This window comes from Labrus bergylta, chromosome 3, assembly GCF_963930695.1.
Source record: "Labrus bergylta chromosome 3, fLabBer1.1, whole genome shotgun sequence".
NCBI lineage: Eukaryota > Metazoa > Chordata > Actinopteri > Labriformes > Labridae > Labrus > Labrus bergylta.
The window spans coordinates 19,396,746-19,409,200 of NC_089197.1; the positions used below are offsets into that span (position 1 = coordinate 19,396,746).

Here is a 12,455-nt window from a genome sequence, read left to right on the forward strand (position 1 = left end):
TACTGCTGCGGGCCCCCCGACCTTAACTTCTCGCGTAGCATTTTATCTTCAAACATTGTTACAGGGGCCAAATTTTCCTCTGAGGACAGTTTGTGTATGGAGTTATGATACCACATAATCTGTACATTTCTCCAACTTTCACATTTCTCTACCAAAACATCATGCACCTTTTAAATATCTGGTTTTACGCTAGTGTCAACACGTCGTATTGTATATGTGAAAAATGAAACTCACATTAATATAAGATATTTCTTCATTTATTGGGAGTATTAGCTTTAGTGCATTTCTGTACATTAGGCTACAGCTCACTTCAAATGTAACCAACAAAATATTTACACGACTGCAACTCATGCACATTAAAACAAGGCAAAACCACTAAAATGCAATGAGCAGCAGCAGCAGCAACACATGTTATGAACCAGGTACAGAGTTCAGATAGGAAACTTTGTGTTTAGAAAATTATACAAAAGTAAGTAAACCCTGGCAGTTAAGGTATTTGTTTGTTGGGAAAAGCATCATGCACCATGATGGATCACCATCTGAATCCCCCTTCACTCATCACAGCATCCGCAGCCGTTATTTACCAGTGATGCTCAACAAACTTTAGAAGATGTTTTAATCCTGAGATTGACGTCAGCCAGGTTTAGTCAAATATAATCTGCCGAGGGCTCGAATGAGTTCAGCCGCATTTGCAGTTTAAATTACAAATAGGTTTCAATAGAAACACAGAAAGATTTAAATACACACTAAGCGTAAGAAGATAAAAAATAGCAATAGTGGACATCCCTTGAAAAAGTAATTTCTAGCATCAAATGTTCTCGCACAGTTCATACTTTTAGTCAGGGTTCACTGTCTGAGCTTACACTTACACTAAATATGTTCCTCATGAGTAACAGGCTATAGAATAAGCACATTGCTTAGAAAGATCTTCAAAGGAGGATTATGTAGTAACTTACACACATGTTTTGAGCTACAGAGCAGAAACAGATTAATAAATGAACTGTGTTACAACTCTTTTAAATAGAAGACAATAATCTGTAAATGTACAGAAAAAACAAAACCAGCCAGAAAGTCACTCAAATCCTTCCTCACATTATCCAAACACAGAACGAGGATTGAATGTTATGATTATATGCCTATAATAGACAGAGACATCACTAACCTGACATCTGAGAACTGAGACATTATGCAGTTAACGATACCAAAATGAGGTGTACATTTAGCTTAACACATAACTACTAATTGCATTAAAGCTGAATATCTATGGAGAGCTATTCAAACATGTCCTTCATGTTCCTTTCTTTTTTTTTTTTTAAGTAAAACTGCTATAATTGATCATGAAACAAGTTGGAGATCTCAAATTCATGGAGAAACATTAAACATCCAATTGTTACAGTCTCACTGCGGTATGATGGAGGTACTTGGTTCTCAAATGCACAGTTTTATAAGAGTGTTTCCCTAAACGTAGTACACAAAAAATAACAAAACGTATAACCTTATAGCCCAGCTACAGATCTACAGGAATGTTTAGAGAAATAAGCACTGCCTAAGGTTTCAATATTTCAACGTGTTTCATATTTGATGTTTGTAAAACTTGTTAAGTCTGAGAGTTTTCTACAATGAGTTAAACGATGAAACTGAAATGTGATGTAGGACATCTATTCTCAAAGTTATGTTAGTTTCTCTAACCACAATCATCATCAAACATTTTCTACGACTGACATATAACTTCTTGTCGACACATTTGAATCCTTCTTCTCTCACTTGAAGAATCACATGCAAAAAATAAAATATGACATCTTAACCAAATCATTTAAAGGTTAATAACACTTGGGTTCACATGATTAACATCGTAAACTTGAACTTTCAGTATGTAACATGTTAGTTTTTATTTTCAGCCATGACCAACGGACAGTTTGAAGGGAATGTTTCAAGCTGCACATAAAATCTTTTCTAATCTTTTTCTATTGCACAGAAGTTTCTCTTTCAACCTGATGCTTCTAAACGGCTCCTAATATAGGAGTCCATTCAGTAACAAAACATCAAAGCGTTCGTTTTCCACAGACGGGAGCCCTTGTTGTGAATGTCCTCGTGTGAATCGGGGGCTACAGGCACTCAGACAGCACTTCATGCTTGTCTGTCATGGAGGTCATTTCTGACTGTGGCTCTGTGATGAAACTGGCACTCAGCTGGATTTTCAGCCTCTCCACCTCGTAGTTATGCAGATACTCTTGAATCAGGTAGCGTTCCCGTTTGATCCGAGCCTTCACTTCCGAGGGGATGTCAGGGATCATCCACGCCACGAAGAACTTCACCACGAAGACCACATGCTGCAGGGAAAGAATGAGTCATTATAGTAACGTCATAATCAGTCTCCTACATTTATTCTAAGCATTTGTTTTTCAGTAATAAGCAGTGAATATATGGGCTGTCTTACTTCCATGATAATGATGAAGGCCATTTTAGCTGCCAGGATGTGCCAGAACTGCATGGTGTGATTGTACTCCCTCTCATGGCCCGGAGGGTAACGGTAGTCACGGTATCTGTTCAAAAACACAAGAAGAGGGGCATCAAAAAGTTAGTAATGAATCGTTAATTAAAATCAATAAACAAAATGTGCTGGAGCTAGTACACATCAATAAATACTGTGCAACTACAAAACCTCTGACAGGTATATATAACTGTGCAGGAAATATTATAGATTAATATCGATAATTAATGGATATAAATATGATTTAAACTCTTGGTAAACACAAACAGCCATCACAGAGGCACTGAGAGACAGACAGGTGAGAGTCTGTAAGTGAGTCAGGGAGAATTCAGCTGAAAAGAGTCTAGCAGCAAACTTCTCTGTAAACTTGATCTATTAATGATATAGATTAAAAACCTAAAGGGATAAAGAGTTTTAATGGCTGTTTAAATCTCCAGAATATGAAAATGTCATTCAGAGAATTCACCTAATGTTTTATTGTAAAAGATCATTGAATACCTTTTGTTTGTTTTACTTGACATAGACACTTCCACCATATAAATTATGGCTTAAAACTAAAGTAGAATACAGGTAACAAAATGTTTGATTTTCAAAATGTTTTAGTGGTGATTCACTTGAGTGAGCATGAGAGATGGTCATGTAACCTGCGGCAGTTTATAATATTTTGTCGTAACAAAAATCTATTTAACAGTCAGGTTTTGTTAAAATATAAATAAATAAATTTTTTAAATCAAAGACATTTTCCTTTTACTGTCAATAATAGAGCTTTAAAGACAGAAAATCGGTATCAGCCAAAATCGGTATTGGCAGGTCAGACCAAGGTAAAATTTGTGAATGGGAATTGTCCAGAGAAATTGCAATTGGTGCATCTCTAGTTCTAAACATCTCAAATTCTTGAGTCAAAGGAAAGATGATTATTTACATTTTTTCAGGAAAACAGTGACTGATATATCATTTTTTTATTGCATAATGATGTAAAAACCTTTACGATGAAGGTACTTGAAGAAGTGTTTTGTACTTTTGTTGTAACTAAACATCAGCTCCTCCAAAGTTATATTAGTTTGTCAGAATCTGTCAAAGAAAGGTCTTTGATTGGTTACAGGACTTTAGATTCTCATAATTTAAATATTGAATCTGCTCTTGGACTGTATTGTGATAATGACTGAGGTTCTTTTAAATATTAGTCGTATTCAATCATCTTCTGAGGGAAACATGTGGCTCTTTAGGTGTTAAATGCTAGCTAGCCCCTTAGTTTTTGAGTCTGTCTGTTTCTGCTATATTTCTCTCTAAACTACAGTGATACAGAAGTTACCTCCTGTATCATTATAGTCATCCAATCAGATGTCCATATAAAAGCATTAAAAAGTGTAACTTTAAAGATGCATAAACGCTCTCTGAGCTCTATTACCTGCAGGTGCTGGTGGAGTTCACAAACCAGTGGTCTTTCTCCTCCGGCATGTTGTCCTCTGATATCTGTGTGATGTTGTATATTGACAGGCTGTTGTTAATGTAGCCTCTCATGCTTGCATCTTCACCGTAAGCGTACAGGTAGACCATTCGGGGGATCATGTCGGAGGTGAACGCCATAATGAAAGCCTGCGGGAAAAAAGTGAACAAAAGAAGCTGTTAGTGAAATGTTTTCAGAAATATAGCACATCAAAGGGTTAGATGATGCGTGACGTATGTTTGGATTTATCTGATCATAGTTTACCACACTGCTATAAGTAACGATGCATTCAGTGACACATTCTCTCTCAGCTCAAACAACTCTCTGAATGCTACCGATGAAACGAGCACACACTTCTACACATACAGCAACACTCACATTGGTAACAACAGACAAAATAGCCACTGCGTTGAGGATTTCCTGCCACGCTCCAATGTTGCGGGCCTTGGATGCTACGGGTCGTCTGAACTGGGTGGTGAACTTCCAGGCGTCCACCCTGATCTCAAGGATGTTGTTGAATAGAGCCAATAGGGGAGCCAGGGGGAACGAGGCCACGAACAGAGTGATGAAACCGAACTGGATCACTGGAACGACACACAGAGCGGAGCATACTGGGTAAGTGATAATTACCATACAGCCAATATCATCTTTCTCTCCTTGTGAGACATAAAATCAGTGTTAAAAATGTGCTCAGTTGGGGTGCTGGTGGCGCAGTGGTTAGTGCGCGCGCCCTTGTATGGAGGCTGTAGTCCTTCAAGCGGGCGGCCCGGCGTCAGAAAGACAAGCGTCTTTCTGACGCATGTCAGAAAGACAAGCGTGTTTTTCTGACATGTCCGCCGCCAGCACCGAGGGGCCACGCGGCCTCGGGTGCGGGGATCTCAAAACCGGTAATGATCCTTAGGATAGCTGGCTCCTATCCATGTCATTCCTCACACTCTCTCTCTCCATGATTTCCAGCCCTATCCAATGTCCTATCTCTCCAATAAAGTCACAAAATGCCCTAAAAAGCTCAGTAAAGCATCTCACCCATCTCAAGGTACTCGTAGAACAATCCCAGCTGGCCGAAGTTCTGAAGAACGTGGTCCTGCTCCCAGCGGCTGTAGTGGTTCTCAGGATTGTGCCGCCCCTTTCGGCTGCTCCACCAGTTACGCATCAACCTGTCAGGAAGCCCATGAAGAAGAAACAGATGTCAAACTGCTCCGATTCAGGATTTGCACAAAGCCAAGGAGACATTAACAGAGAGAGCTGACAGTGATATGACTATCCAGGAAATGAAAAAGTGAATGCAGGTCTGCAGTGTGACTGTCTCAATCAGACCTAAAAACACAGACCACTTTAATATAAAACTGTATAAGAATATACTTAGGCGTGAACAAGAGCATTAAAGTATGTTGTGCCATAAAGGTAACTTTCTCATGGGAACAGGATGTATATTTTATGGACATAATAGATGTATCAGATGTGTACAACTTCTTTAAAAGTGCAAGTTGGGATAGCTGTCGAGTATTTCTATTTTATATCACATTCTCTCTAGTTTGTCATAAAGTATCTCCAAGTAACGACCGGGTCTCTGCTTGTATCTCAGCCATTTGGTCAAAAGATTTCACATCTGAAGTCGTCAATACACAAAAAAATACACACAACAAATGGCTCCAACTTGTGCTATATGTACCTGGTGTAGTGTTATTTGATATACCTCTTATACCTCTTAATCTAGACGACGATTAAATAATTATTCAATCTTGTTAATCTTCCTTTTGACCATGTAAATATCAGTGATCTTAGGTGCTGTCAGACAAGGTTTAAATAATTAAATTTCTAATCCAAATCTGTTCTTTAAAGGTCTTGATTTTAAATAAAAATTAGAAAGAAAGACAACGACTATGTCCCTATTTAAGGGCTGCATCCATCAGAGGGCGCATTTAAAGACCAATTACGTCACAGCTGCGCATCAAAGGCTGTCCCACTTCAAAGGCTGCTTCAGATGCATCCTACTTTCCTCGGCCAACTTTGACCCATCTGGTGCATCCTACGTGGCCGAACATATCCTGAGATTCATTGTGCCCCAATTCAATCCAAGCAGACTCACGATAAATACGTTTAAGTAACTGGTTTCATCTATTGTAAGTCCAAACGGCTACCATTTCAAAGGATTAAGAAAACAAAATAAGGACTTGAAACTGGAAATGATCTTCAAAAGAATTGATTAAGTTTTGTGACATTATTTCTGTCGTTAGTTCTGGTGCAGAGTTGATGTTGCTAGGGGACAAAAGGGAACAGAAGGGTAAGGGCGGGGACAGCTACACTAATGGGGACTCATCTGTATACAAGACGGTCTCATTCCAGTGAGAGGTCTACGCAGCCTTCAGAGGCCTTCAAAGGATGCTTCCAACTGAATTGGGGCACAGGGTAAAGAGTTGATGGACTCACGGCAGCAGGGCTTCCTGAATGTTTCCCCACAGTTGTTTCCCCGCCATAACGATCACCAGCTGTGTAGTCAGCTCGATCAGACATCCTCCAGGGTCACACTGGGACAGCAAGAGGATTTTTAGTGGCAGTTATGTTAGAAGTAAGGGCATGCACCTGACAGTTTTATTGGGAATGTTTACATAAATACATGTCGGTTCAGTACATAAACTAACTTTAATCAACATTGTATTTTTAAGAAGTTTTTCAGTGAGAAAAACCCACCTCCTCATTCCTCAGTTTGCCAAACATGTATGAGTATTCTCCGGGATAGCCCACAAATTTCCCTTTGAAGAAGGCCACATAGAAACACGAGGAGTAATAGTTCACAAACTGAAATAGGAACATCTTCATGGTCAGCCTGTTCTCATATTCCAGATGAGTCTTTGGGATTTCTGCAAGAAGAAAAAAAACATTCTTCCTGTTAGCTACAATAAAAAAATAAACAGATAGTAGTGCAGTAAAATGAGTTAACACGTTGTTTTCTGAACAGTAAAGGGCAATGTGACACAAAAAAACAATAAGGATCAGAAAAAAAATGAATTCATGCGCTGTTGCTGCTAGATGTGATGCAGAGAATCAAAAATAACACCAGAAGGGAATGCGTTCTGGAAATGTTACAAAGACAAGAAGAGATAGGAGAATCCAGGTCTCTGTCAAGAGAGTTGTCGCCTTTTGGAGGCAAATTTGATTCATACTTTGATGTAAGTAAAAGATCAATTTGATCCCATCCCCATGATAAGGATAACGGTTAGGATTAATCAAACTTCAGAATCCCCATCACTACGGATACTAATGCCATGTAAACCTGGATGGATTCTGATTGGCTGTCAGTGTTTCTATCACTCATCAAATTGCTCTAAAGATGATTCAAACTGTTCATCATTTTCTCCTGTTGTAAAATTTGAGAAATGGAGTCAGTATCCACTTGCTCTTTTAAAGATTTAAAAGAAAACGTAATCATAGGTATCATGTTTGATATTGCTTTTGGTTTCTCCTTGGTTCTGTTTTCTTTCAGTCAAGAATTGTCAGGTCAAATCGTCTTACCCATATCAGTGATCCAAACGGCTACCCTCTCGTAGAAGAAGTTGAGGATCATGATGATGACAAAGTTGATGCAGGAGGCGGTGACAGAAGTCGCCAGCTGTGGGGTGATGAATCTTCCCACCAGCTGGATCTTCCTCAAGGGGTCTTTAATGATACTTGCAAAGGCAGCATACACAGCGAGCCTGTACGCTATGACCCCGATTATACAGGCCACTATCAGAGACATCTGTGGAGAGACACACACAGATATATAAATGTTGTATATGACAAGACATGGAAAACCCCTCAATTTGTATTGTTCTAAATAGCAAGACAGAGTTTGGTTACCCAGAATAAGACGGTGGTTGCTGAGAGGCAGAAGCGAGCACACTTGCTGGTGATGGGAAGATACGGCTCCATTTCCTAAAGGATCAGTCCATAGGATTAATATAAATTATTCTCGAGTACGTAATATTTGTCATATTTATTTTCAAGTTTGAATTTTTTTTTTTTTGCATCACCTGTGTGATCTTGTTGAGTCTCTTCTTGTTGCAGCGAAACTCAAACTCGGGCCGGATTTGAAGCTGTTGTTGCTCCTCCTCAAAGTCCACCAAGTCCCACTCGTACTCCAGCCGGGCCTGACGTCGTTTCCAGAACTCCAAAAACAGAGTTACTGTTGGAGAGGAGTGAATAATGGAGACAGAAGATGTATAATCTGAGTTTGAGAATCACATCTAACTAATAGATGTTGTTGTACAAAGAGAAGTTAGTCCTACGCTGTGCAGTCGTTGGCTTTTGGACGGATCTTTAACTTGTTGTGACTTTGCACTGACTGAAAACAAAGAGTTGGTTGTGTGTGGAGTGTGATGTGTTTATAATGACTTTCCATGACTCTGCTTGGCTCATAGCTGAACATGAGGCCAGGTTTTTATGCATGGTTTTTATGTATTTTTATGTCTTGGCCCCAAAGTGTAAACTGTGTTTGTGAGTTGTTCTGGGCGGAAGCATTATAAAAATCTGTCCATCAAGAGGGAGGGGGCTAAGTGGGGTCTCAAACACAGGTTAAACACAGCATGAGTAAGAGCATCGATTGACACTTACCCCAAATCCCCATGAATATGGCGAAGAATACAGTTCCCTCATTATCGAACAGATGGGATTGCTAGAAGAAAAAATATGGAAAAGATTAAGTTTCCCTGAGATGTAGAAGCATGCTGGGAGTCAACACGGTGGCATGCTGCGGACACACCACGATAGAGTTTACAGCAGATATACTGGTTAACGATTTATTTCAAACATCTAACGTATAGTTATTATTTTAAGGTAACTGCTGTTTTTAAAATAGTTTCAAATGAACACATGAGATGTAATGTTTTACCCAAGAGGAGAGACAGGTAGAGCTGAGCTTCCAGAAAGGGCACTTTTTATCACAGAGTGGACACATCACAATACTGCCTCCAACAGCTGGGTCACATATTTCTTTGCTAAATGGAGGAAAACAGGACAAAGATAATAACGCTTCAGTATATCCATTTATGATCAAGATTGGACAGACCATCAGTGAATACCAAAATCTTGTTGAAAAAGTTTAAAAGAGGGAACAGTTGATAAGGCCAAAAGTAGGTAGGTAGATACACATATCCATATTAACCTGTGAGTGCTAGGTATCGGAAACGCTGACGCAACAATATACAATGTTGAAATGGAAAAAGAAAACACTACATGAATGATCCAGCATGTGCTCTTTAGTTAGTGCTCTATAGGAGGGTGACAGTAAAATGAAAATAAAAAAGAAGCAGAAAATCCAGGGAGTCTTGCATGACATTAAATGATGCAGAAAACAATGTAAAAAAAAAAAAAACAGATTTGCCATCTTCAGGAGGTAGAGTGCTCTTAAATAGTCTATTAAATACGAGACATGGCTTACATGTTTACCAAAAATCTCAAGGCCTAGTACATATTACATTTTTTATAACTGAAGTGTGACTAAAGTCGAAGTTTTCATTTAAAACAATATCAGCCTTCTGCATAAGTAGGATCAATGAAGAAGTGGTTCCCTTTGTTTGGTGTGGAAAAAACTTGATAGGCCTGCATAAAGCCCTGACTGCAACCACTTCTAACACTTTAAGGGTGAACTTGTTTGCAGACCGTGAGCCACGCCTTATTGCTATATCACTGATGCCCTTCTGTCTGTAGACAAACTATGCAGAAAATCTCTACATCAAAGATGCAAAATCTAAGTTGAGATTTCCCACAAGGATCATAGTTGTTATTGCAGCGTATGAATGATGTGTTTTGACATTTCTACATTCTTTACAGGTATTTTTTTTTACATCCATTCATGTCATTTGGGCACTTTATCGACCAGCTCCCCCGCTGCCCTCTGGTGTTACTAACCTGGATATGTTGTCATCGTAGCTGAGCAATCCATAAATGAAGCATATAAGGCCCATGACAGCGGCAACAAACAACATCTCCGTGTAGAAGCCAAGCCAGGCGAAGTAGATCCCAATCTTCTCCCCGTAGTACTTCCTGCCAACGCAGAATCAAAACAGCAAAGTTCACGAAAAAATGTTTAAACCCTGTGGAAACAAATAAGAAGACTTGCAGCTTTGCTTGTTTACCTGATAAGGTTAAGAGGCTGCTCTTTGTAGAAGCAGAGAAACCTGGCCCAGTGCTGGTACAAGTTGTAGCGCTCGCTCTCACACTCGGCATTTCTGGCTCTTTTCCAATATCGACACTGAAGTTAAAAGAACAACAACAATATGTGCAGTTTGGTAAAAGATCTTAAAAAATGAAAGATATTTCCAAAATGTTTTACTATTCCTTCAACCCTTCCTTAATATTGACATTTAACACTGTGCAACAAAACATCATTAGTGAACGATAAATACATTTAAAGTTCTTATATAAGTCCTTATATCATTGCTCTCAGCATGAAAATGCTCAAGTGATATGAATGTACTTCTTAAGTCCTCACCTAATGCACTGACCGTTTGCAATCCGACTCAGTGCTACATAACCACTTTACCTAAGTATAAATCACAGCTGTAGCAGAAGCTCTAGTTGTAGTTGTAGAAGTTTTAGTCATATGAACAGAATAACAATGTTGTGTCTGGTCCAGGAAGCATTGATTCTGAGTACTTGAAATGCAACTGGGTCACTGATTCTGAGTACAACTATAGTATGCAGCACATCATAAATCTTGAATATCAAGTCTTAACCTGCAAGCATAGCTGGGCTCAGCTTTGTCCCTTTGTTATGATGTGTATATGTACATATGTTTGGTCTCTGCATATTTCTGCTCCTTCTTCCATGTGTCTTACATCATGTAGTGGAAATGCTGCCGTATACGTCCCATTGCTGATTAGTCGCTTGATTCCGGTTTTTTCTTTCTCTTTCTGGCCCTCTTTATAGTACGGGCAACGAGCCAGGATGTAGAACACCTAAGAAAAACAAAAGGTGGAATTAAACTAGATAATAACACGTGTGGTTTATATATTTGCACTGGCCTTTTTTCACCGCCTTAAATGAACCTTGACATTTACAAATACATCTTCAAAGTCTCCAAGTGTCACCCTGCAACTGGTGTACAGATTTTTTGGTTTCACATATTAACAATCTGATCAGTAACTTGTGATTTTAGATGAAGTCATACTCACGATTCTGTTTCTCGTGGAAGGTGGGAAGAAGGTGTCCTTGTCACTGATGAGAAAGAAGTCTGTCTTGTTCTTGTCAAAGGGGTAGGTGAAGTAGTCCGGGGTCGGGTGCATGATGTGCTCTGGCAGGCGGAAAGGATGTGAGAGCCATTCGAGAGGGACATCCTGACCATGGGGGATATCGCTCTCTTTGAAGGGAACTTTGATCTTTAACACATCAGCATAGGTGGCCAGTATATCCCATGGAGCATGAATCTTCAGGAAGTATGTCCTCTGGTCTTTGGAGTCCTGATGAACGTTAAAACACAGGAGGGGAAAAACCCTGTTTAAAATATTTCAATGTATGACAATATAAGCATGCCTATTACTGAGCCATCCCTTTAAGACATGTTTCTATCATACAGGGTGTGCCTGAGCGAACAATCCCCTAGGTGGAGCAAGTGCCCTGATTTTGAATTTCTTACTGATTTGTCATCCATCTCCAGCTCCAGTCCTGCTTTCTCAAGGTTGGCCTCAAATTCCTTCCTCCTTTCCTGAGGATAAAAAAGCAAACAGAGAGCATGAGAGCCAGGCACACACTGATACATGAATAAAAAAAAAGAAAATGCTCTGGTTGTATCAGTAACCAACAAATATACAGGAGAGAGGGATCATGTACTGTACATTCATAATCCATAGACAAGATCAAAAGAGAGATAAAACACAGCACTCCCTCTCTACCCTACAGTTAGACAAAAAACTGAACACATAAGAGACTGCTTCAAAAAAACGTCATTTATATTATAAATGTCACGTATAAAACATTTTTAAAAAATGTAATTCAAGCAAATTATCAGATGTTTAAAGGCAATTTATTCCACAATTATTGTCTCTTGAAAATGAACAGAGCCTTCCTCAAACACAAGTGTTATCCTTCTGACATCTTTGTGACGCTTATATTGTGACAAGAAAATAGAAAATAAAAATTAGATTTACTTTCAGAATGTGAACATCCCTCCATCCTACACGAAGGTACAACACTTTTTACACTTCAAATAAGGTCAAAGACAATGAGCTGCTTTTTGTTACTACAAGCAAACATAAAAGTGTGAAAAATATGATGATGGACAACAAATTCCACTTAAGTTCTCTTTCAAGGAATATAGTTCTTAGTAATATTTTAACAACTGCATAGCTGCAAAGGAGTCATTGATTAAAATCAAACAAGAGGATGGCTTTTGTTTTCTTACAAAACTCTGTGTCCTTCTTTCCCCAGACACCTCCACTTATCAGCCTATTTAAAAACATATTTCTGGTCAGTTGTGTCATGCATTTATGGAAAAAAGAATCTGTATCTCACTTCCTCTTTGTAGCCATGTTGTGGATA

General features: G+C 39.0%; 1 protein-coding gene across 2 annotated transcripts in view; it reads right to left on the bottom strand.

Annotated features, from left to right (window-relative positions):
- Positions 1 to 241: 241 nt before the first annotated feature.
- LOC109983016 (anoctamin-5-like) overlaps positions 242 to 12,455 on the bottom strand; it is a 28,964-nt gene continuing 16,750 nt past the window's right edge. For both annotated transcript variants that reach the window (XM_020632516.3, XM_065952874.1), the window contains 17 exons: positions 11,554 to 11,622; positions 11,093 to 11,377; positions 10,757 to 10,876; positions 10,055 to 10,170; positions 9,828 to 9,962; positions 8,809 to 8,914; positions 8,532 to 8,592; positions 7,952 to 8,103; positions 7,779 to 7,853; positions 7,452 to 7,677; positions 6,630 to 6,799; positions 6,369 to 6,466; positions 4,965 to 5,095; positions 4,317 to 4,522; positions 3,900 to 4,087; positions 2,438 to 2,543; positions 242 to 2,330 (listed from right to left, as the gene is read on the bottom strand). In XM_020632516.3, the coding sequence (XP_020488172.2) occupies positions 2,106 to 2,330; positions 2,438 to 2,543; positions 3,900 to 4,087; positions 4,317 to 4,522; positions 4,965 to 5,095; positions 6,369 to 6,466; positions 6,630 to 6,799; positions 7,452 to 7,677; positions 7,779 to 7,853; positions 7,952 to 8,103; positions 8,532 to 8,592; positions 8,809 to 8,914; positions 9,828 to 9,962; positions 10,055 to 10,170; positions 10,757 to 10,876; positions 11,093 to 11,377; positions 11,554 to 11,622 (2,469 nt within the window). In that variant the 3' untranslated portion in view covers positions 242 to 2,105. The remainder of the gene's footprint in view (positions 2,331 to 2,437; positions 2,544 to 3,899; positions 4,088 to 4,316; positions 4,523 to 4,964; positions 5,096 to 6,368; positions 6,467 to 6,629; positions 6,800 to 7,451; positions 7,678 to 7,778; positions 7,854 to 7,951; positions 8,104 to 8,531; positions 8,593 to 8,808; positions 8,915 to 9,827; positions 9,963 to 10,054; positions 10,171 to 10,756; positions 10,877 to 11,092; positions 11,378 to 11,553; positions 11,623 to 12,455) is intronic.